The following is a 26277-nucleotide window of genomic DNA, read 5'->3' on the forward strand; positions in this document are numbered from 1 at the left end:
GGCCCCCGCGGCCATGCTGGCCCGGGCTGGGGGGCGGCGGCGCCCTGAGCGGGGGTCGCCGTAGAGCCGCGGCGGGCGGGGGAGGCGCCGCGTTCGCACCGCCGGGGCCCGCGCTCCGCCTGCGGGGGCTGCCCCCGGGGAGGGGGAGGCGCGGGGAAGGACAGCAAGCGGAACAACTTCTGCTAATCGAAAACAGAAAAGAAAAAAAAAAGGAGGCTTGTTCGTGGGACATCTGCGAAGCTCAGTACCACGCGAGGCATCCCAGCCGCAGTGAAACCCTCCATGCTAGTGCATCCCACCACAGTGACAGGAGGGACGCTGGCTGTGGCCGCTGTTCCCAAGCCCCGCTTGCATTAGAGTCGCCTTGTTTTTCTGGCTGGAAGATGATTCCTGCAACAGGACCATGTTGCTGATGATGAGCAGCAGAGTCGTTGGAAGATGCCTTCCTTGAGGATTACACGTGGAACGAGGCCATCAGTCGAGGGGAGAGCTGGCTGGTGAAACTGTCTGACTTTCCCCCCACCGGGGAAGTGGCTTCAATGGCTCCATCTCCCAGGAGAAGCAGTAGGAAAGATGCCAGCGCCCTGCCAAGCATGTCCTCAACTTTCTGGGCTATCATGATCCTGGCTAGTCTCCTAATCGCTTACTGCAGTAAGTACATATTTGTCCTGCTGCTTTTGCTGGGCATAAATCTACATCCTTCCCATGTGAGGTTACACTTCAGGCGAAGGCCAAGCTCTGAAGCTGGCAGGCACAGGTACTGTGCCTTAGACTTGCCCCTCAGCACATCTCCCCCCACTCCCCTATGGCAAAGCAGGTAGACCGACACTTTAATACTGCTGCCTCTCAGGACAGCGAGACGTTGTTAGGTTGTAAATGTGGCGTTTCCAGTCCAAACATCTCTTGGATTTTAGAAACAAACTTTCTAGCGGTAGTAGCCCTGATCCACTATTCACTGTTTATTGTCAGATGTTACCAGATGCCTCTGAGACTGCTCCCTCCACATACACACTCTTCTAACTCTGTCCACCTTCCGTGAAGGGGAGCTGGTTTGCCTATGTTCATTCTTTTAGGAAGCACACACTTCATCAAGTGGCAGATGTCTTAACGTCCCTGGGATCGTATGTGATCCTTTGAAATTCCATAGGAGCAAGTCTTAGCACTTCCTTAGCATAGCCTCAGCAGTTTAGTAAGTCCATGTTGCCAATTTTACAGCTGCATCTCAGGTTATCAGTAGAGGTTTTATATTCTTTTTTCAGGCTTGATAGATTTTTCCATTAATTACAGTGTTGCAGATAAGGTATCTGTAAGAATCAAGTACTTGGACTATACTTTTAAAGGTCTTTATTTTTTCCTGCTTTTTTTGTTTGTTTTTGGTCATTTTTGTTTGTTTTGCTTTCAGCAAGAATTGTTTTCAAGCAGTTATATAAGGTAAATGGAGTTAATGCCCACACTTCAAGTTAGGGAATGCAAGTTAGTCCATAGCACCAGAGTAGGAAACTTGCAAAGAGAATAGAAAAAGCAGTTTTTACTCAATAATAGAAAAAAAATAGTTTATCAGGAAGGACCTGCGCAGCTTTGCCAAAATGAATCTGTGCTGTATTTTTCCACCTTGAGCTGAATGAGGTCTGTAATTTACCCATGGTGCATATTGCTTTCATTAGCTGTAGCATAAAAGATTTTATACTAGGCTTGTCTTGTTGAGCTGTAATAGGTGTAGGCTATGATGGATAGGAAATAGATGCTGGTTTGCAGGAGCATACCTGCTGCATTTCTTAACCCTCTATTCTATTTCCTCCAACTGTATTACACTGACCATTTTTCTATGTATGTGTTCAGGGTTTTTTGGAAACAATATTGTAATTGGTTAGGAGAACCTTTAATTCACTTCTGTTTTGTGTATTACAGGAGTCCTTTATACTGATGGCACTGAAAGTGAATTATGTCAAAAAGAATAACATATTTTGTAATTTTTTTTGTAATTTAGCACATTTTGCATTATACTTCTCATTAATAAAATTATATCACACAGGCCACACTTTTAATAATACAATTTGTACATAATGCTATCTTCAATGTGATATTGCAGAGGATATACTAAACAATATAATGAGTTTTAAAATAATTTATTATATCATGTGAATGCACATTACAGAGTGAATAGTTCAAGTGCAAAGGGAATTCAGTTTGGTATTAGTGATAGGAAATATTTTGTTAAGTTTGTGTTAGAAGTGTCCAAAGCATCACAGGCTTCTTATGGGAAGATATGAGATCTTCTGTGCATATATTTTTGATCAGCATGGCCTCAAAAAGAGTCAACCATGAACTCTGGCACTTTAGAAATTATTTATCTTCAGCAATGAGATGTTTGACGATGTTTTATCCTAATGATTATAGTAATCCATTTGAATTGTTAAATATTGTTCATTGTTTACTAATGAAAAATGCAAATGTTGGGCAATAATCTGAAGGCATTTTCTAGTGTGCTTAAAGATCAGTTTCTAATTATTTCTTTCAGCCAGTCTAGATGGTGTTCCTCGAATATGTAGTACACTCTTCATTTCATATAGCACTGAAAAGCACCATGCTGCTTAAAATATGCAGTGTCAAAACACTCCACCATTTATGTAATGCTTCACTGATTTGACAATTGCAATTCCAAATGTTAATGAAGCATCATGAAGATTTTCTCTAGTGGTAGTATTTGAGACATTGAAAAAAGATGGTTTCTGCTCTGTGAAAAATCAAGATTAAAAAAAAAGTGAAGCTATTTCTAGGTAAAGCAGCACTTCAGATTTTATGGATTCTCTTAAAAATCAGCTAGAGTTTAATCAGTCTTTTTTTCATCTGGTGCCTCTTTTTGAAGAAAAGCAAATTTGAGTGTTGGGGAGTACATGATGTCTTTTAAAAATGCTTTAAAAATAACAGGACTGACATATTTCTTGGGAGTAAAAGGAAAGAATGTGACTGTGTAAGGTGGTCTCTATTTTTCCCCACACCTTATTGTCAGGAATACACAAGTATAACAATAAAGGTGAATATATTATCAAACTAATTACAGGAATCTAATATTTTATTATTTCATTATATCATTCTACTGAAAACAAACCCTGCAACCTCCAAAACAAAATCTGGAAAAGAACTTTTCCATTTTTCCTTTCTTAATAGGGTTACAGGAACCTAATATTTTATTATTTCATTGTATATCTACTGAAAACAAACCCTGGAACCTCCAAAACAAAATCTGGAAAAGAACTTTTCCATTTTCCTTTCTTAATAGCACTTTAAATACAATTTTTGATGTATCTTGCCTATTTCCATTTTTAATGTTAGTCTGACAAAGCTTATTTCTGAATCAGTTATTTGAACATTGCTTCTCCTTCTCCTAATTACTTTGTGAATCTTGGTTTCTGGAAGTGTAATTATTGTACAAGTCATCCCTATTACTGGGAGCAACCAGTAAACAGCATACTCTAAGTTCCACTTGACAGATAAGCATATTTATAAAGAATGTTCTGGATGTACATGTACAACCCATTAGACTTTCATTTATACTTTAGTATCTGAAGCCCAATTATATTCCTATTGATGCGGTAAAATGATAAACTGATAATTTTTTCTTTCTTAAATGTTTAGATTATACTTAGGGATAATGGCTCCATCCTATGGTGGAAGAGAAACCTGCATCAAATCAATTAGGTTAGTTGCTATAGTGATAAATATAATGTAATATTCTCTATCTGAAGGAAGATGGTCTGATTTGATAGGCTCTCAACAAGGGAAGGCAAAAACAAAGTAGTAGAAATAGACTGTTTATGGTCCTTGGTGTGAACAACAAGGACTTATTTTACTAAGCAGAAGCATCATTAAATGCAAAAACAGCCTCAGAAGGCTCTCCTGGTAGAGGGTGGCCACCTTCATGGCAACTTACAATTAAGAGTTGTGGCATTTTTTGATTCCAGACATCCAGACATGTATGTCTCATACTTGCTTAATAAACAGTAGTAAACCAGAGAGAAGTACCTACAGTGAATACCTCACATTGTGTTTTTTACTGTTGTAAAAGTGAAATTATTAGATTTGTTGGTTTTTTTTGTTGTTGTTGTCTTTTTTTGTGTTTGTTTTGTTTATAAATGGAGTATTGTACCATGCTTGAAAATTTTGTCAAATTAAGGAAATTCATGTGGTATCACAGCTGCCTGCTACATCAGGAATATAAATAACATAGTTTTGATCCAGAACTACTTTTTAGTGCATTTATTCAGTTGACTTTGCTATAAATACTGAAAAGCTTTTTATATGTAAATCGTAACTTTTTAAGCAATATAGGAATCAGCTTTTAGCAACGTTGTGGCTGTTAGAAGCTTTTACTTTTTATTTTTTATACTGTTTTCTAAGCCTAAGGAGTAGAACAGCACAGAACCCTGTGCTGTTCCGTTAAGGTAATACTTCTGAGGGCAAGTAAATGGGTTGTTTTGAAAGGAGGGTAACTTTTTAAGCAATATAGGAATGAGCTTTTAGCAACGTTGTGGCTGTTAGCTTTTACTTTTTATTTTTTATACTGTTTTCTAAGCCTAAGGAGTAGAACAGCACAGAACCCTGTGCTGTTCCGTTAAGGTAATACTTCTGAGGGCAAGTAAATGGGTTGTTTTGAAAGGAGTTACCAAAACTGAATGGTACATGGAAAATTGACATTCTTGCTTTGAGTACAGTGTATGGAAGAGAGCAGTATGAAACACAGCATTTTTGCTTACTAAGTGGTGATAGTACTAGGAAAAAGGAATCTAAAAGTCCAAAATGCAGAGTAATTGCATAACATAATACAGAGCTGTTTTTGCTATTGCTGAGCAGGGCTTGCACAGAGCCAAGGCCTTTTCTGCTTTCCTTATTGCCACACTGGTGAGGAAACTGCTGGTATGTGGCAGGTTAGGAGGAGACACCGGCAGGGCAGGTGACTACTCCTGACCAAAGGGATATTCCAGACCATGTGGCATCATGCTCCATATATGAAATGGGGGGAAGAAGAAGGGGAAGTTTGGAGTGATGGTGTTAGTCTTCCAAGCAATTGTTATCCATGATGGAGCCCTGCTTTTCTGGAGATGGCTGAACACCTGCTGGCTCATGGGAAGGGATGAATTTGTTTCTTGTTTTGCTTTGCCTATTAAACTGTCTTTCTCTCAGCCCATGAGTTTTCTGGCTTTTACCTTTCTGATTCTTTCCCCAATCTTGCTCATGGTGAGTGACTGAGCAGCTGCCTGGGGCTTGGTTCCTGGATGGGGTTAAACCATGAAAAAATATTATATTAATTATATAATATTAACCTACCTTAAATTGAGATCCTGCTACATATTGGGTAGACACAGCTCATTTGAGAAGTACCTTTTCATTGTCCTGTTCTGGAGTTGCTTTTGTCTAAAAGACATGGGCTACTATGGTCACACTATGGTCACCAGGTCTTATTGTTTCCTTATTTGAGACTGCCAGAAGGAATTGCAATTAACTGTGACTGTCATCAGGCGACTTCTACAACAGGGGCTACCATATCATCATGCATAGGCTACTGAACAGCTGTTAAATGGTAAATGGTCACTGCCAGTTTATGTTGGATGCAAGCAAGTCAGCTCTGAATGGAAGCCTACAGCTCCTGTTATTGATCTGTTGTCATCCAGGTTCCTTCCGTTTTCAAAACTGAAAACCACAGATTTTTAAGAAATTGATTTACCTGATCTGTAACTTTTATTTTCTGCAACAATTATTGTGTATTTTTCCCAGACTCTGTACGCAGGATGTTACAGAGAGCAACTGTCATAAGTTCAGTCTAATTTGTATATAGAAAAGAAGAATAAAGCTTTTATGAAATTAAATAGGAAAAGTAAAATATTAAAATTCTGTTTCTTTATGTACTGTCCCAGTTACTCCTTTTGAAGCAGGCTCAATTTTTATGATAAAGCCTGTACTTAGAACTTGATGGCCTCTACAACATACTACCTGTCAATGTGAGTACCAAATTGACACTGAGATTGTCTCAGCAGTTGTGCTGTAGTCTGTCCAGATGATGTATTATAGAAGTCCTTGGCATCAACATAAGAAATGTCTTCTTACTGCTTTGAATTTTGAATTTGGCCCTTTAAGGCTAAGTAAGCACCATTACAATTCCTCAAATGTGTTTGAATTCTGGTTATTCATATTTCCATTGCAAATATAATCACTGATGTGAAAGGATAATGGGAAGTAGGTAGGGAGGGGAAACTAGGAGAAAAGTGATATGTTCAATTAAATATGTGGTAGAGAAGTATTCCATGTCTTTCAGCAGGATTGACAGGACATAGACTGAGACCTCTTTGACAGTTTTTTTTGTGCTGTTTATGTAATGTACTATTTTTTCTTACCATATACTATGAAAACAGTACTGGAGCCATGGAGTAGAGCTCTGCTGCTCCAGCTGAGGTGTAAACTTGAGCAACTTGGTCTACTGGAAGGTGTCCCTGCCCATGGTAGTGGGGGTTGGAACTAGATAATCTTAAAGGGTCCCTTCCAACCATTCTATGACTTTTGTTCTCTTGCTTTAAATTAAACAAATACAAGTGTAACAGATATTGAGAGTTTACTTGTTACTGATACCATTCTCTTGAGTTACTGAAAGGGTTCACTGGTTTCTCATGTTTTGAGCCAAAATGAACCTTCTATTTAATTAGACCTTGGGTAGACAATTTTCTTGTGTGCAACCTAAAAGAAATGTGGCTGTTTCTATTATTTATTTTGTATACTGAAAAAATTCCAATGTAGTTCTGTGTATCAGCTTGAATCATAAAAAATAGAAAATTCTTTCCTGAATTGAACTAATATAATAACCTGAATTATTATTGAAAATAATTTCATTGAAAAATATCAGAAAGGTTTTAGAGAGCTTTCTAAGTATCTACTGTCAGTAATGCTCTATTGAACATTCATTCTAAGGTGAGAGTATATATGGTTTTGTGCATATATGTGCTTAGAAAAACTATATCAATATCTAAAATAAAAATAAGAGGCTTTAAAATTTGATATCACCAAATGTTACTGAAAGGTAATAGTTTTGATGAAATTACCTACTCTAAAGCATTTGACCTAACATGTGCTTGTAGAGCATAATATCTGGAATAATGATTCTTGTAAGATATGATGTTAAAGAACTTTCACAGATATTTTCATTTTAAGTTATCAGCTGCAGCTGGGAAACAAACAAACAAAACCACCAAACCCAAATAAAAATGTTCTGAAAGTCCGATCCTTGTAGATTAAAGGAAACACCTGACAAATAATTTCAGTTTCATCTGAACAGGACAGGTCTTTCCTTACTTTAGATATCTGCAGTGTAGTTATCTATATTTACCATCATCTCATTTTAAAGTCAGTGAAAGCATAAACATTTTCACAGTGCAGTTCATGTGACCTTTTTAAGATACATGATAGAGATTAGAGTTTGATGTCAATTGTGCTGCTGAAATGCTTGTCTTTGTTGGCAGATAGACAACTTGCTAAGATTTTAACATATCTGTTATCACATTAATCCAGTCCATCATTACAGCATCTTTAGGATGTTGCTCCTTCTATTTTCAAGGCTCACATTTAATATTAAAATGTTTAATGCCAAGTAACTGGTTCAGTATTTCTATAGGGAAGAAAAACACAGAAAAATGGGCTTGTGATACAGATTAATTAAGACTGTAGGTCAAGGTACTGAATTAATTCAGCAAAGGATTTGTACAATTCAAGGGATGTAGTTGGCATAAATTACTGGGATTTTCTGAAGACATCTTTGCAAACAGTTTTAATCCCAAATATTTTTTGCAATGTTTTGTCTTAATGTAAATTCTTCAGTTTCTTTGACAGTATTGTCACACTCTGGATACTCTAAAAATACTGTCTTCCCTCAGAAATTGGAACCTATGTGAATTTCAGTGTGTAGCAAAGGTTATCAGCTTTACCATTCCTTTTTTCTCTTTTTTAAACCTCTTCCATATGAAACAATATTGAACACATTTTCACCATGCAGACTTTTATAGTGTGGTTAAAATATTTGGAACACCTTCATCTACTACTGACTTAGGTAAAAAACGGTTTAAAGGTGAGCAATGTGTACGTGTTTGTAAGAAGCTGCAGGGGCAGGGAAGACCTGAAATGCTTACCTTGAGTATAAAAGCCGATATAAAGAAAATAAAAGCAAGTATGAAAAATGTTATGTGGCTATTTTTGGGAGGATATCGGGCTTTATGACCCGAGATGTTCCTCCAGTTCTCCATTCTTCAGTGTAAGTGCTATTTCTACAGTCCTTTTCATCTGGAGAGATTTGTTGCCTTCTATAGCTCATTGTTTTATAAATATGTTTTTGTTCAAGGAATATATTGCTTTTCACCTTTTTTTACAGTAAATGTATCTTCATGGTTTCTTTGTCTAAAAGCTGTTTAGTTCTGGTTGTGCTGCCTGTGTAACTGGAGATCTTTACCTTAATCCTTTCTACAAATGTAGAATGCCTTACTCGTCATGGTTTAGAAATGGTATTCTCCAATTTAGTGCTCTCACTAAAAAGACCCCAAACGCTGTTCCCTCTCCACCCCACCTCCTGATGGAGGCACAAAACATTATGGGTTGAGAGAAGAACAATTTACTGGAAACAGCAATGAGATAAGAAATGAACAGTAACAGCAACAGTGGTAATAAAAGTGTGCAAAAGAGAGTGATTCATGTGCAAAAATGATCACTGTGGACTCTATAAGAATAAACAAGACCTGACAGTTCCCCTGGCATGTTTTCCTGACCAGAAGGAACCCCTTCTCTCCAGAAGTGAGAGTGCCTTTCCCCTTCACCTGGCAAGGACCTCATTATGGTATGGAATAATCTCTCTGTCCTAGGGATGCCCCCTCCCAGCTACTGCTAAAAATTAGCCCTGACATTTGATAGCAATGTAGGTATACATTGGAATATTACACTGGCTTCATAGGATTGACATTGTACTGACAATAGGTAGTGTTAAGAATAATTGTCTGTTGTTATTTCTGATAATTGATCTCTTTATAGAGGAAAAGGATGTTCTTTAGAATCCTCAACTTCACAGAGTGAAACTAATCTTTTCCTGTAGTATTTTAATTTAAGCACAGACACAAATATCAAATGATGCACCCGTCTAATGTTCTTAGTAAATATTCTGGAAATTATAGGTTTATTTTGTTTTGTCTTCATTAAAGACCAAATATGTACAACACAAGAAAACATGTCCTACATTATCTAAAGAGCATATTCCCAATATATTTCACAACCTTTCCTTTCACTGTTTATAATAAATGATCACCATTTCCTTCCAGAGGGCTTCTTTTTGAATTTAGTGCTCAGTGTTGACATTGAGTTCCAATATTAGTTTTCTTTCTTTCGTATTTTTCAGTTTTGCTTCCTTATTTTTCTTATCTAAGGTCAGGTCAATTGCCCCTACTGTTTGTCTTGCCACTTTCTGAAGTGCTTTTTTGTTAGTTGGCATGACAGGTACCACTATGTGAATCACAGTTTGTCAGTGACTTCTCAGACAAATTAACTTGATATATGTGTAGAGAATTTTTCTCCCAACTGCTAGATCTGCAGAGATTTGAGAATTGAGCTTTTTTATGTTGTTGGGGTTTTTTTTCCTACATCAGGTTTTCTGAGCCCAATTATAAAGTCTGTGATACAGCACACTGTAGTTTTGAGTATAAGTACCTTGTTAGAATTTAGTTTAACATTTTTCTGCTGTTTTCAATTATTTTGAAAGTATATTAAGCAATAGATGTGATTATGCACAGAAGGTTAGTACTGAAGTGCTGAGGAAAAGATATACATTCAGTTTCAGTGCATGTAATTTGAACAAGCCTTTTAGGTTGCCAGAATTCTGGAGAACCCTGATAGATGTGATGGTTATATATCAGTTGTCATGACAAGAGCCCCTAAATTTCAGATGGCTGTCAATATTACTGAGGTCCTCCTGTATGTTTCATGTGACAAAGGACACCTGTGCTTTGGCTGAATAGCATCCATTTTTCCAGGAACAGAAACTGTCTTAATAGTGGGCATCAGGAAACTAGAACTTAAATCACAGCTAGTTGGTTTTGGTCTTTGTTTGAAGGTGATGGTGACATAAAGCATATGGAATGAGCATTACAGAGCTCTTCTGTAAAGTCAAACAGCAACATTTCTGAAGTATGATTTTGACCAATTTTTTGTTCTTACTTGGCTTCTGATTTACTCTCCTCAGTCTGTATTTCTATAGATTCACATATTTAATGTAACAGTGTAACACTGTATCTGAACTTAAGTGATCCAAATGTAGCATTTTTTCCCTACATCTCTAAATGCACCTTTTTTTCTTTCATGGAAGATCAGAGATAGTGCCATGAGTTGGGCATTCTTGCTTCTGTTTCTGTTTTTAATTTAACTTTATTTAGAAGGGAAAAAAACCACATTTCGAGAAATAATGGAGAAATAAAATTTTGGGTTAAATCAGGTACATGTGATGGAGAACTGTCAGAGAAAATTCTGTCATTTAAATAATGAAAGCTTCTGAATCCACATTGGGACCTATCTGTGTGTTTGTTGCTTTTCCTCTTGCTATGTCTCCCTTATCTTATAGATATCTCCTTTTTGCCCCCTCCTGTCTTGGTCTTCTATTCAGTTCAACATAGTTTTGTTGACAGACTTTCACAGTTCAGATAAAAACTAAATAAGCAGAGGGATACGCATAGGAGAAACCCATTTGATACTCTGGATCATTCGCTTTAGTTTTGCTGCATTGGAAACAAATGTGTCTGTCTTGGTCCTTCCCACACGCACCTGAGTCTGAAACATTACTGCTAGTCAGGAAGCTGTTCCTGCTGAGAGCATTCTGCCTCCTTGCTCAATGCAAGAACTGTTGTAGTGCAGGAGTTAAAGTGGTACCAATCTGTCAAAGTGTTCATTCCTACCTTTTGTAGTATTTCCACTGAGAGACAGGAAAATCAAGATCTTACAGAATGCGTATTGGCAAATTAATTTACTTGCTGCATACACTTAACAGGAATCTTGGCCTCGAGGTTCATGAAATGTTGCAGTGCTTGCATCTATAAAATGCAATAGTGATAACCGTAAACGTGTATTTTCTCCTGCACTGAAAGTAGTAATTGCTGGGACTGTTTTCAGACAGAATGCATGTTTTTTGATACATTTAGCACCTACATAGATTAACAGTTTACATTATTCCAGGAAAAATACCACAATGTTTATTTCCTAAAAACAAGGAATTTGAGCAAGTTTAAGTACCCAAGATGAGGCATGATTTATTTTGTGTAAGCAGTTAAAAAGCCTCTCTTTAAATCAATTGCAGATGATGAAAGAATATTTTTGATGAAAAGAGAAGACTTCTTTTTTTCTTTACTCGGATTTAAGATGACTAATATTGAAACAACATGTTGGAAATTTGCAGTGGTGTCAGCCAATGGAACTAGCAAAGGAAGAAAAGCTTCCACATATGAAACACATGCAGATAATATCAATATATACAGCAAACTCTCAATATTTCTTACTCTGTTGAAATTAAGTATACAGATTGTTTCGAAACAAGCTACATTTCTAAAGGTAGCTTTGAGGTATTACTTTAAATGTGCTTTAGTTCTCTCTTCATTTTGGTTTATAAACAGCTTTTGAAAAATTTTTCATCTAAATGTGAAACTTTTACAGATACCAGAAATTAGTATCTTTTGTTCCTACAGCCTGTTTTGGAGAGTGATTCTATCTGTACCAAGTAGAGTCCATGTACACACAGCATAAGCCTCATTTTATAGTAGATTTTCTTCCCCACTGCCTGACTAGATTCTATACAGATGAAAAAAACAGGTCTATGTAAAATCACACAGAATTACAGAATTAGTAAAGTTGGAAAAGACTTTTGAGATCATCCAGTCCAACTTATGACCTTACACCACCTTGCCAACTAGACCTTGGCAGTAAGTGCCAGGTCCAGTGTTTTATTAAACATTGCCAGGGATGGTGACTACACCAGCTCTCCGGGCAGCCTGTTCCAATGCCCAGACACTCCTTCTGTGAAAAACAGATGAATCTCAATTCATTCAAGAAGATGAATCTCAAGTTTCCATGAAGAATATTGATTGTACATTAACAACATGTTTCTAAACATAACTTCATTTTCTTTATATGTTTTCAATAACATTGAAGAAGAGTGGTTGTGGTGTGTGTTTTTGCAGGATAGGCATAATGCAACTGATATGTTTTCCTTTTATAAAAGATGTACTACCTCAATGAACTTAAATATTATTTTGTAAAGAGAAGGGAGTAAAAAATCTATGACAGAAATACTTCTGAGCAGCAAATTTGGTTGGTAGATGATTAGACAAAAGAAAATAGTATTTTTTTACACTTCAGCTATGAGGTACAGACTAACTATGTGGCGCTCAAAAACATGTGTCAAAGAGTTTTATGGGCCCCATTACCTTTCAGGTTCATAAAACACTGCCAACAAGCATGTCCCTCTCTCTACTTTGGAGAATAAATAGCTCAATTAATTTATAGGAGTATTTCCATTTTGTGTGTAAAAGAAAAAAATGAAGGTAAATTAATCTGAATAAATTGGATTTGTATTCTATTAATCTTGTGGGAATTAGTATCACAATAATGCTAATACCATCATAAAATATTTGTTGCTTACACTTCATTGTGAAGAATGACAAACATAATTGTTTTCTTGGAATAGTAATGAGTACAGAAGTTACTTTCATGGACCAGTGTAGGTCTTTGAAAGTTTGTACTAATTTTTGTAGATATTTTTATTACTTAGTTAGTTCTTTTGAATTTTGTCTCTTTTGAAGCTTTATTTCCACATAAAATCACAGTTCCCTCCTCCTTTCATACATGCATTGCAGATCTGGAGAAATGACTGACCAGTTCACCAGGACCAAACCATGCTTGGTAAGTTCCAGTAAATCTCAGATGAAACCCAGGGGAACATTTTTTGATTCCATGGCATCTGAGCCAAAGATGAGGAAGAAAATATATCTTTGAAGCTGTGACCTGTTTTAATGCCACAAATGTATTTGTAAATGAAAATTATTCCAGAGAAAAGTTTTTTTGAGCACTTCTGTCATGCTTCAAGCATTGTTTTGACCTTCCTGGATTCATTTCTACCACCTCTTCTCTAAACAGGAGCTTTTTAAAGAATTTGTTTGCATTCATGCTTGGTGCAGGGTAGAGTTGAATGCTGTGTGTGGATTCTGCTTCTTGCACTTAGCAGATCTAGATCCTGATGAAAAGTAAAGAGGAGGAGTGCAGCCACTGTGAGAGTCTGAAGATGATAGAGAAAATGAATGCCTGTACTTTCCCATGTTTATGATTTGAGAAAAATGGCCCTAGTAATTTCAGACTGTTAGTGTTTGCTGTCTGCAACTGTCTTTGGGAAGAAAGTGGGAGTATTTGGAGATCAGCTATATCAAAGTTGCCAAGTCTATGAAAATTGCTATGACTGTCTTCCTTTTCCCTACAATGCAGAGGTCATCCAGCAGAGCCACAGGTGCTGTCTCAGGCTAGTGGCCTGGTCTGAAGCCCAGGTGACAGATGGTGTTAGACAGAAGGGTTTTTTACTACTTTACTGAATATTTTGCTTAGAAAAAGGTGATCAGATTTTGGCCAGCAGCTGAGAACATGTTTGGCACTGAGACGTCAAAGTATTGTATGGTTTAGTACTTCTAGTGCTTGGCCAGCAGTCCTAATCACATGGCCAGTCTTTCTGAGTTACATAAATGTACATTTCTGCATATGCACATTAAAACTTGACATCTATGTTTTGTAACTGTGTTTACAGAAAAGCAGGTACTTCACTAATTAGAAAATATTGTGTCAGATTCTCTACAGGGAAATAATTGGTTTGACCTCATTTTTAAAGAATAGTACACTTATTGAAATAGAAGAAAAGATATTGATATTTTATTTTACTGGATTGACATGGGAAGAAAAAGAATAGGGTAAGGCTTAATCTTCACTGAATCAGTGTATCTTTTGTTCCTCAACTATGTAATTCTTCACTTAGAAAACTGATGGTAAAAAGATAATAATTTTGGGTATCTTGTTTCATTGATCAAGTTATTTGAACTTGCAATGAAAAAGAAATAATAACAGAAAGGGATAAAGTGGTAACTTTCTGTTTATACTTCAAGGCTCCCTTTTGCAAGAGTTTCCTGATACATTTAGGTAGCTTCTAGTCACAGCTACCAGTGAGTGACTGAAGAATTTATTTTAAGCTGCAGTTGTGTATTCTTGACCGCTAATATGTGTGAACAGACCAACAGTTAATAATTGCAATTAATTTTTACATTGAAAATTACTTAAAAGTCTACTGAATTTTCATGCATTTTATTTCAATGCATTGCTGGTAATTTTCAAACAATCTACTGGCACATCAATTATTCCCAAAGTTGAAGCCATTTTTTACTACAAATGTTGTGATTTTTTAAACAGCTGTTTCCCCTCCTGTTCTTCACATAGTAAAGTTAAGGGTACAGCTGCTTCCTACGAAATTAAGAGTATTAAGAATTTTCTTTTCCATATGAAATCAGATAGGTATTGCAATAGTCTCTGTATGTAGAATTTGTTGTTTGGCTGGTTTCCCTAGTTTAGAACAAATTATTTGATCATGGCATTTGCTACATATGAACCTGGGATGTTTTGTATTGAAGCACAGGGTCTAAGCAATATTGAAGGAGGGATTGTATCTAATGCTTGAAGAAGCAAATGCATTTAGGGTGAACATATCTCTTTTAGCTTGCATATTAAAATTGTACTGATGTGTTATCTATAAGAAAAAGTGTAACACCAAGGGATGATTAGTGAAGACTGAGAATAGAATGGGATCAACTACACTTAGGTGAAGTACAGCATCATGAGGTTCATTGGGAGGATAATGGGAGGTGATGCTGCTTTTCCAGTTGGCCCTAGTGAGGGAGAGGGTCTGGCAGAGGCCACAAGGGTGATTAGGGGTCTGGAGCATCTCTGTTAATGAGGAAAGACTGTGGCAGCTGGGCCTGTTTAGTCTGGAGAAGGGCAGACTGAAAGGGAATCTCATCAAATATCTCAAAGGGCCATGCCGAGAGTATGTGCCAGACTCTCTTTCATGGTGCCCTAGGACAGGATGAGAAGCAATGGCAATAAATTGAAAAAAAAATGCCACTTCAACATGAGGGAGGATTTCACATCAATGGTGGCAGAGCCCTGGAACAGGCTGCCCAGGGAAGTTGCAGAGTCTCTCACTCTGGAGACCTTCCAAACCCCCTGGACACATTCCTATGTAACCTGCTCTCGGTGACCATGCCTTTGCATGGGGGGTTGGTACAGAAATTCACCCAAGGGCTCTTCCAGCCATAACTATTCTGTGATCCCATTTCTTAATTATCAGCATTTCTGCAGTAAAATGAAATATTATCTATCCTATTTCCGCAACAGGGAAACTTTGGCATGGTGGTTACTTGCAGGAGAGCTGTGAATCATTACTGGAATTGTGAAAAAGATGTGTGACCCCAATGTGAATTAGAAAATAGAGAAGCATTAATGAATAATTTCTGTTATTCAGAAACTCATACTGAACTAGGGAGAAAAACAACTGGATATTTGGAAAAATGGAATGTCCCTTCTAGAAATGAAGTTGAAAATCACTTGACTTGTTTCATAAACAAGAAACTGAGAGATATTAAGTACATTAGAAGAATAAAGGAGAAAAAATAATTTAAAAAAAAAGACTGTGCTAGTTGAAGTGGAAGTAGAATGTAATTTATTTAGAAACAGTATTTTATTACATAGGGGCTTGTTGTACCAAGGCACCTGATTTGATTATTTGAAGAGATCTCATGTAGACTTCTGTTTGTCTGCTGACTCTTTTGGTCAAATTGGTTTCAGAAAGATAGCTTCCTGGAGTCCTGGATAAGAATGTGTAGAATCATGTGGCTGAGATTACTCCTTCCAAAAAATAGTCACTTAATCATGGAATTACCTATGGATTACTGTCTTCATCTCCTGATATCTCTGACAAGTTGATTAGCTCACTTGGACTGTTTGATAAGGCTTTTTAAATGCAAGTTTTATATTACAGATGGAATGACTTCTGTTCGTCAATATGGTGTGTTCTTATCTGTAGGACTTCCCCAAATGGGTCCTGGGAGAGATCCATGTCTTCTGTGTAACATTTCTTCTGTTGAGAAGACACATTTAGGTACCCAGAGTTATCTTGATGTAATTTATTTATCATTTTATGGGTTACAGTTCTATTTACTTCAGTTCTTTATACTGAAACACAGGAAGAAATTTATTTGGTTGCATCAACCAATTTATTCAGCCCAGTACTCACAGAGGTAGCTGCAAATGTGTACTTAGGGAAATCTAAGGACGGAACAGGGCTATAGGACACTTGTCTCTAAAGTTCTTCATTCCCAAGCTGTTTTGTGCTCAGGGAGTCTGTGGTTGAATGAGATTTAGGGGAATTTAGTAAATGAAAATTTAATTCCATTAACTCCATTTAACATGGCTGTTGGGAAATTAAGTTATTTTTTTGCCTCTTGTATTTCCTGGGGTCACTGGACTCCAGTGTAACTGGTGTGATTTAGAATGGCAGTACTATGCCATAAATTGTATACTGTGAAAATGGGCAGCAAAGTATAGGAATTGGGAAAACAATGATTAACTGTGGCATTAAAGCGATTCAGTGTGGTCTTTTTTTCAGTATGGCTGATATCTGGTTTGTTAATTCATAATCACCATGTAGCATTTTTTATCACACACATAGCTAAAGTCTGGAATAGGAAATGAGAACATATAATACTACATTTTTAAATGGAAATATATTATGATGATAACATCAAGCACTCATGTAATGTATTCTAGATCTTCTCCCTTTCTTTTGCTAAATTGAGAATAGCATACTGTGTGTTTGATGAAGTAATTCTTATAAAGCTGTTGAGATGAAATTCTGTTCTATAGCCCCTGCTTACAATTTTGTGGTCAATTCGGAAACACATTTTTTGGCATCATAAGGAAGCATTCAGTTTTGTGAGAATTTGTTACAGCATTCTTTTCCTTTTTTAATAATACTTCTGAAGATAAACAACATTAAGTCATTTCTACCTAAAATTTTAAACAATAATTAATCTGTTGAAAGTCAGCAGGAGTGGAATGGTGAACTTCACTAGAACTCCTTAAAAGTGATGTTATGCAAAACTCATTGAAGTCACTTTTCAATTCTAAGATGTTGAAGTGAATCCCTAAATCTCTACTGTCCCTCTGGTATTACAATGAGTAATGAACACTCCATATTTCACTTGCTTAGTTGATCAAAGAAGTGGATTTCAGAAGGCTCACTGGGCTTCTGAAGGCTTCATCTTTCTTTGCTGAAATGGGGACTGAGATTAGCTTTAGAATTCTGTCTCTTTAATCAACGTGACTTTTATAAACTCCAGTTTATTTCCTTTTAGTCGACAATCCTGTAGGATTTTGTTGTTACAGCTTCTCAACAATTTTTAAATTAAAAATTTGCCCAAAATTCTAGATAAAGGAGCAATTTAGATTATGATTAAATTCTTTCACTTAGTAAGCAGATTTGAGTCAGTTGAGAGGTGATTATTTGCAACTAACATCTGTCAAGCACTGGCAGTAACATAATCCTTATGCAAAAGCTTATTACATTGACCTTATAGTCAATGGGTTTAAGAGAAACATCCTTGGTGAAAAATCACATCAGAAATGTTCTTTTTGATTGGCTTAACAATACTGTTACTATTAACTTTATGGTGTGCTACCTAAGGAATAATTAAACCAGATGGTGTGTTAAACCCAGCTGAAAGAATAAAGATATTTTTACTTTTAAGTTGATCAAAATTAGGTAAAACAACATATGTTCATATGCATTACAATTCCTTTAACTACATATTAACTGCTTTCCTTAATATTCTTCCTGGTGATTTGAGAGCTCTGCCTCTTGAAAAAAAACCCAACAAACACAAACCCCAAAAAAATCCTCTTTGATTTCTCTTTTTTCACACTCTCCAGTCACTCATACCCCTGTGTTACTTTGTATTTTATGTAATTTAAATAAACAGTTTTCACACTGCAGAATCCTTAAATTATGTGAAACCGAAATGCAAGCTATTTTGGGCTGCATTCAAATTGGGAAAATTAGGGCAGGTACATCCAAAAAAAAAAAAGATTTGGAGATTGCCTCTAAAGAAGCACAGCTTGTACAAATGAACAAATTACATTTTATGCAACAGATGTTGAGGAGGGAATTACAAATACTCCAGTTCCTGTTGTATTAGTCCTGACTTGCCACCATTTCTCTTTAGTGGTGCCATGCAGGGCTAATAATACAGAATAACACACCACACCACATACATTATGACTAAAGTCTCTCTGCTGCCCATAAGCAGAGTTGTTATTTTTATTCCTCAAATAATTAGTATGTTATTTTTATTCCCCATTATTCCCCAAAGCATAAAACTCTATATAGCTACTTTTTTCATACCTACTCTTTTCATACACTGATTGTATTTCCCTCCAAAAGATTGTCTGATGAATGTAATGCAGCTCATGGAAATATGTAGTCCCATATCCTGAACTGATATAAAATTAAATGAGAGTGGAAACACACAAATGAGATTTATGATCATAAAGCATTATGGAATAATGTTTTATCTTCACAGCTGCTCCTTATCCAGGTGCTGTTAAAAGCACTGAAAATATTCATAAAATTAACTTAACTGTATTTTGATTTTGTGAAGGATTCTGAATAATGGGCTTTCATTAGCTTGATGATTTTATATGCTTCTGTCTTCCTAGTGTAAATTACTTCTTAGTCAAAACTGCCTGTTCAAACAACTCATAGAACAACGCTAACAGTGAGCATCTCTTCTTCTGACTGGATGAGCTGTACTTTTTTCTGGGAGAGCTTCAGTTGGTTGAAATGGGAGAGAAAAATTATCTTAATCTATTATCTATAATTGCCTATTATGTTCCTCAGCTCTAAATTTCTTCTAGTTATAATGAAGTCCGTAGCACCAGTATGAGTTGTCAACCCATCTAACAATGTTACTGTTATAAAGTACAAGGATTAATTTAAACAAAAAGACTTTTGATCGTCTGTTTGTGTCTAAATGGAGAAACAATGTGATAAAAGATGAATCAATATACTTTACAGGTATAGTGATTTCCTGTGAATATGCCAAACAGGACATTCATGTGAGTGTTTATATGAAGGTATTTGTATTAGCAGTGTTTGCATACAGATAGTGTAATACCAAATGAGTAAGTGTTGCTATTGGTATGTGGAAAATAACTTTCTTTTACTGGATTTAATATTCATTTAAATGGAGGATTAATAGAGTCAGCCAAAGCTAAGCCTGATGCAATTAACATGTCAATTTGATGTAGGATGTTGCTGACTTTTTTTTATAATGCTTTGAACACATTTATTGAATTCTGTATCTTCACTGGGCTTCAGTCACAAGTCTGCATCATAGAATCATAGATTTTAAGAACAGTTGATATTGGAAGGGACCTCTGATTTCATCTGACCAACAGCTCTACTCAAGCAGGTGTATCCAAAGCTGATTGCATATGATTATGTCCAGAGATTTATTTTTTTTTTAATATTTCTAAGGCTGAAGACTCCACTTGTGCTAGTACCCAGTCACCCTTGCAGTAAAAAATTTTTTTGATGTTTCTTGATGTTCAGAGGAAACCTCCAGCGTTTGTGCCCCATTGCCTCTGGTCCTGTCACTGGGCACAACTGGAAGGACCTTGACTCTGTCTTTACACACTCCCTTGATCAAGTTGTATTTGATATGGAGGTATTGATCAAATTCTCCTGAGGCTTCTCTTCCCTAACCTGAGCAGGCCAAGCTCACTCAGCATTTCCTTACAGGAGAGAAGCTTCAGTCCCTTTACCATCTTCATGCTTTCACTGACCTGTCTACAGTATGTCCGTGGCTTGTACTGAGGAGCCCAGGACTGGACACAACACTTTAGCTGTGTCCTCAGCAGGGTTGACTAGAGGGGAAGGATCACCTCCATTAACCTGCTGACCACAATCATCTGCTTTGGCCCAGGATACCATTAACCTTTTCTGCTGCAAGTGTGCATTCTTGGCATATAGTCATGTTGCTGCCTACTTTTCTGCCAAGCTGTTTTCCAAATGATTAGTTTCCAGATGATTGGTGTACAACATATACTGGTGCACTTCTTGTTGAACTTCATGAGGTTTCTGTCAGGCCATTTCTTCAGACTGTCAAGGTCTGTCTGGGTGGCAGCATGACCCTTTGGCATATCAGCCACTTCTCCCAGTTCTGCGTCACCTGCAAATTTGCAGTAGGAACACTCTGCCCTATCATTCAGATTGTTAGTGAAGACGTTATAAGGGGCTGGACCCCTTATAAGGGTGGACCCCCACTAGCTATTGTCTTTCATCTAGGATTTGAGCCATTGATCACGACCCTCTGGGCTGGACATTCAGCTTTTATTCAGTTCAGCTTACTGTCTGCTCATCCAGCCCATACTTCAACAGCTTCTCTGTAATGGTCTTGAGGGAGAAACTGTTAAGATATTCACTGAAGTTCCTATTGTCTACTAAGTCAGTAAGGTGTTTTTGGTTAGAAAAGGAACCTGCTCTTTTCGTTGAGCATGGACTATTGTGGCTTAAAACAGTTGAGTATGACTTGAAGGTGAAACTTTGCTGGAGAAGGATGCAGAGTAAGCTATAAAAAGAAGGAAGACAATGCCAAATTTTTCCTGCCTAGTAATTCCTAAAAATAAGAAGTTCTTCTGCACAAGAAGAAATGTTCTTGAAATGTATTTTGAAGAAAATATGGGTTTAGGTTACACATTGATTAATAGAACTGGTAAAGGACTATATGGAAAATCTTTGCCCAAGTCCTTGTTAAATTTGGCAATAATAAATGCTTTGAAAAAGCTGGAAATAATTTGTGTTGTGAAAATCTATAAAATTAAGCAATTCTCAGGGAGTCTCCTACTCACATGCTTTCCTTTGCAGATGATGTCCTGAAGTACAAGTCTTGTCTTTTCTACTTAGAGATATCTCCAGCACAGCACAGGATTATTTACCACTAGTGCATTAAAGAAATGAAAAAGTTGTAAAAGAGCTACAGAGAATAACAATTCTCCAAATAATCCTACAAAAAACAAAGAACAAAACAACAACAAAAACCAACAAAAACTCCAACCCCCCAAAACCAAAACAGAACTACAACAAAGAAAAAATCAAAAACCTAAAAACAAAACAAACAAACAAAAAAAACCCCAAACCAAACAAAAAATTACACACAGTAAAAAGTTTACATTTGTAGTATGTGTTTGAAATCAATCACCACACCAAATATTACACCAAGTACAAAGTTTTCATTTCTAGTATGTGCTTGAAATCAATCACATTTTGTTGAGGTTCCCTAGAAATGTTAATAGATATAGAACTAACTAAAGCCTTCAGAAATTATGTTAGAAAAGTATTGAAATTATTTCATAATTCCATGCAACCATCCTAGACTTCTTCATTAATATATTAAATTCAGCAACCTTTTCAGAAAAGTTTGACCTTGTGGTACTCTTAAACAAGAAATCTTGCCCCATGTTATCTTTCGTTATTAGCAAAAACCAGTGCTTTTTATTGTTGCTCTGATCAAGGAAAGAATTCAGCAGTCTGAAAGGAACAGGGTATATTCCAAAATTGTTCCACACTTGCACACTGAAATAGCTTCTTTCAAGCTAGTTTTTCTCCCTTGCCTTAATTTCTCAGTTTCTTCTGTCAGTTCTGTTCACTTATTTTGGTCTTATATTAGCATTCTCTGTAAAGGATTTGACATAAAATACTCACATGAAAGATGCAACGTGTATTTTATAGCATTAAGTGCTTCATAATTCTGCCCTTTATAGTGTCTCAAGGTAGTTGAAACGTAAACCAATGAAGCCAATGCAAGCTTGTTCTCTACAAATGAGTAACACTGACTTCAAGTAGATCCCTCCTGATTTACAAAACCAAGGTTGTTTTTAAAATATGACACCTGTAAGCAAGAGGAAAAAGTAAGGCACCATAGAAGAGTGAGTCTCAAGAATTTTCTCTTAAACTCCATTATTGAAACATGAACTAGTGAGGTGATAATTCTTGCATTCATTTTCCCAGCAACTAGTACTGTAAACAGTATACAGAAGTTTTCCACATCACAGAACAATGAGATAAAGAGAAAAATAAATGCAGTGAAACCATAAGTCTAGCATGAGAATATGAGGAATAGTTGTTATAACTTACTATAGAGTTATTTGAGCCTTTCATTACAGGTATTCAGTCTTATGTATAAGATAAGGTAAAGGTAGAAAATTGAATGGTGTATATGTTTGTTGATGCTCTGGATTAGAAGGGCTGGGGACAGCAAATCTTGAATAACAAGCATGCTCCCTGAATTGCTGATACAGAAGTAGTTCTGTGAAAGTTCCACACAGAAGTCTTCCAGAAAAGAACTCATTAAAAATATATCTTTTTTAATGAAAGATCAGAAAAATCCCACTATATTTGTCTCTGAATTCCCCAGGTTTGTCTCAAATGTCTGAAACATCATCAATCAATTCTTTCTAACCCTTTGAAGGGGTTGGAAATACTTCAGTGGCATAGAATCCTATAGAGTAGTCAAGCCTAGAAGATAATGTTCTCATTTGAAGATAATACTTCAAAATTGAGCTCAGGGGTAACAATGTAAGAAATTCCCCTGAGAGAGAGACCAAGATTCCAAATAGTCTAGTATTTTGTCTCTGACAGTGGCTAGAGAACATTCAAGCCTGACCATATACTGCAGTCTGGAGTCTGTTGGTGTGATTTATTTACCCTGAGCATCTGTGTCCACAGATAGCAGGGAAGTCTGAGACTCCAAATACTTATGAAAAGTTACTGCCCTTGGAGCTGACTTCTGTGCTGTCTAAACAACACACTATGATATTCCCTCATTTATGTGACAACACAGACTAAATATTACAAATAGGTTGTTTTGAGTTACAACATTATTTGAACAAATATTTCCAAACATTTGCATAATAGTGTAACTAGGAGAAAATTATCTATTCTGGTTTCCCATGAATATTCACCAGTTTGTTTTGTTCAGTTTCTTAAGGCCTGATACTTCTACCACTGAGGCAAAGTTCTTTCTTTAGTTCTTTCTTGGCTAGAGATGGAGGTACATGTATTCTTGAGACATATAGCTGCCAATAAGTTGTACTCTTTTGAAAGAGCTTAAACAGGATGCCTGAGCTTCTTGCCCTTATCAGGTTATCTTGTAACCTGAATATTTTATGGTTTCTCAACATTTAATTTGATTTTTAATATTGGTGAAGTTTAGAAAGTTATAGAAATTTAGGTCAATGGTGTTTAAATGTAAAAAAAAAATTACTGGATTGGGGTTTTTTCAATTTTCTGAAGTTAACCAGGGCAGCTATAAAGTCCCTCTCTCTGACTGGAAGAGACTATAGCTAGATTTTCATAAGTTTTTGAAAGCAATCCACATTGCCACCCTCAACCTTGCTTCTGCAGATTCTGGTAATATTTGCAAAAATTTTTTCTTATGAAAAACTGAACCACTTCAAGGTCTTAGTCTTCAGGCTTTTTACTTCAGTATGAAAATACTTATACACCCAGTTAGAAACATGGCTACAGTCACCTTTATATTATAGTAAAGAAAACTTCTCAGAAAGGATCACTGATGTTTTTTGAATCTCGATGTAATATTTCCCTTTATAATAGCAATTAATGAAATTGATCTCAAAAGAGATGGAATTGATTCAAATGATAAAAATGATGAAGAGGGGTAGTGGAGGAATCTTTTCTCTGTGAATTTTACCTTTGCTGGTGAAAGAAAATGTTGCATATAGTCCATTTGCATTATTTTCAATGAGCCAATTCTCCCATAAACTATTGAGAACAATTGAAAAATAAAATGAAATGCATTAGATTTCCAGGAACAAGTTGCAATCTTAAAAGTTCCTGTCTCTTCTGTAATGGACAATACTTTAACAATGTGCCCTAAATACATGACTAGAGATTACCTTAAATTGAAAATCCACACTAGTTCAAAAGAGATGGCAATTTAATTTAACCTGAAGTGTTATTTACTTTCTGAACTAGTACCTGAATTACTGATGTATGATTCCAAAAGGTAAATTATTTTGAGCTAGATTTAATTTGAATTTTCTTGCATTTTAATTTTAATTTCCTCACATTTTTTATTTGACAAAAAACTTCATGTTCATTTAGTTTATTCATTTTGAGGATTTTACTCTTTTAATAATTGTGTTGCCCAATGCCCTAATCTGTTTATTACATTATAACTTAGCTTGAACAATGCTGCTTCTGTTCAAAATAAACAGATTTGGTATATCTGTGAAATAGACTTATGTGTAGTAGGATGCTTTACCATCTAGAAAAGCTCGGAGGTTTCTAAATGCTTAAGAAATTATAATGCCAGTAGATTTAGCATTTGTATATCTGCAGGCTCATGCTTATTCAGTTGTATCAAGGCAGCTTAAGCTAATATCTAATCTTCTTATGGAATAGTTCTTCCTGTAGCAACAACAGGATTGTGCATAACAAGCTTGAACACCCATGTGGCTCTAATGTTCTGTGAAAGGGAGGGAAGGAGGAGTTGCCTAACTTTTTTTTGCTTACCAAATGTTTGATTATCCTTGCATAGGACAGCCCAAGAGTCTTGCTGTGGTGCCATGTAGTCAACTCATACAAACCAAGAAGTTCTGAAGGAATCATTGTCCACCTTGATACTCTCCTTCAAACCACTTATCTGTCAAAGTGGGAAATGGACAAAAGGTGCTGAAAAATTATTTTGGTACTCTATTGAGCTCAGGTATATATGACACTGGAAAAAAAATGGATTGCATTTAGTTATCCATGTATTAGAAAGAAAAATTAGTAAAAAAAAAATTAGCAATGTTTTCCTGAAAAATTACACTAGTCACATACTGATATTCTGTTTCTGACAAAAAAAAACACCTACTTATGAAGCATGAAATAGGAATGTAAATGGCCTTATTATTTCAAATCCATACTTTGTAGAAAAAAATTAGGCAACTTAGTTGTATGCAAAGATTCAGCTCACTGCTCATTTTGCTCAGCACTTTCAGTTGTACTATATTGGTAAAATTCCCTTAGGCCTCAAGGAAAAGTGTAGATCCTCTATAGTGGAAATGATAAACCAAAGGAGTTAATCACTAAAGGAGCAACGTGTGTTATGAAAATCTAGAACGAATTTCAAGGGGTGGTGTAGGGAGAAAACAGTGTGGGGAATTGGGTAACTTTTTTGGAATCCAAAAGACTAAATAAATTTCTCTCTGGTACATTTCACTGATCTCATTGATGAGCTGAAATAACATCACAGCAAAGAATAATCTACCTTCTGATCTACCTCCAGATATTTTCTTCTCTTTAACAAGTAGTGCAGCTAAAAGTGTCCAAGGAGAAAACTGATAATGTTCCTGTGCAGCTGCCAATCATGTTCATTATGACCTTTCAAAATAAAATTACTTAATCTGGTCCTCCCTGTTGCTTCATATACAAACCCTGTGTTTTTTTTTCCCTTCCTCTCTTTTATAAACCCATACCCATTTTTGACTGTGCTGAAACTATACTGAGTAATTTTACTGTAGGATTTTATGTTACAAAATTGTTAAATATCATACTTAAATTAAGAAACAAAGAGAGCATACTGTGAATTTTCATGGGTTTCTTTGTGAGCTGTACTACTTTGATGGGAAGCAATAGATTTGTGATAAAACTGATTATTTCTTTTATTAATGAGAAATGTGCAACACAAGATACATGGTATGTTTTCTAGTGTTATACAAGAAAGGGAAATATCATGCTACCTATGAAGTACCTTAAATGCTTTTTCCTTATTCAAAAATGGGAAAAATAAAATCAAAGATTTTGTTTATCTATTTGTGGTAGAGTTACAATTTGTCATAAAAATCCAAACTGATTTTTTCATTTTTTTTTAGGAAAAAAGCAAAACATTTTCACAGAATGCCTTGAAATGTTCAATGTAGAAACTTCTCAGTGTAAGATAAATTCCAAGAAAAATACTGACACTACCAATAGGGGATTTTTAAATGCCTATTTTTCATGTGCATCCTTATCTTGTTAATAATTTTTCCTCAAATTAAGAATTTTCCCTCTACCCACTGCATGATTAA

At 36.0% G+C, this 26277-nt stretch overlaps 1 protein-coding gene across 5 annotated transcripts in view; it reads left to right on the forward strand.

Annotated features, from left to right (window-relative positions):
* The first annotated feature begins 101 nt into the window (after positions 1–101).
* Positions 102–26277, forward strand: part of TAFA5 (TAFA chemokine like family member 5) — a 398792-nt gene continuing 372616 nt past the window's right edge. For all 5 annotated transcript variants that reach the window (XR_005629591.1, XR_005629590.1, XM_039727010.1 and 2 more), the window contains exon 1: positions 102–651. Coding sequence is in view for 3 of the 5 variants with exons in the window: in XM_039727010.1 (XP_039582944.1) it covers positions 540–651 (112 nt within the window). In the remaining 2 variants the exon portion in view is untranslated. The remainder of the gene's footprint in view (positions 652–26277) is intronic.

This window comes from Passer montanus, unplaced genomic scaffold (assembly GCF_014805655.1).
Source record: "Passer montanus isolate IOZ18808 unplaced genomic scaffold, ASM1480565v1 scaffold6, whole genome shotgun sequence".
Classification (NCBI taxonomy): Eukaryota; Metazoa; Chordata; class Aves; order Passeriformes; family Passeridae; genus Passer; species Passer montanus.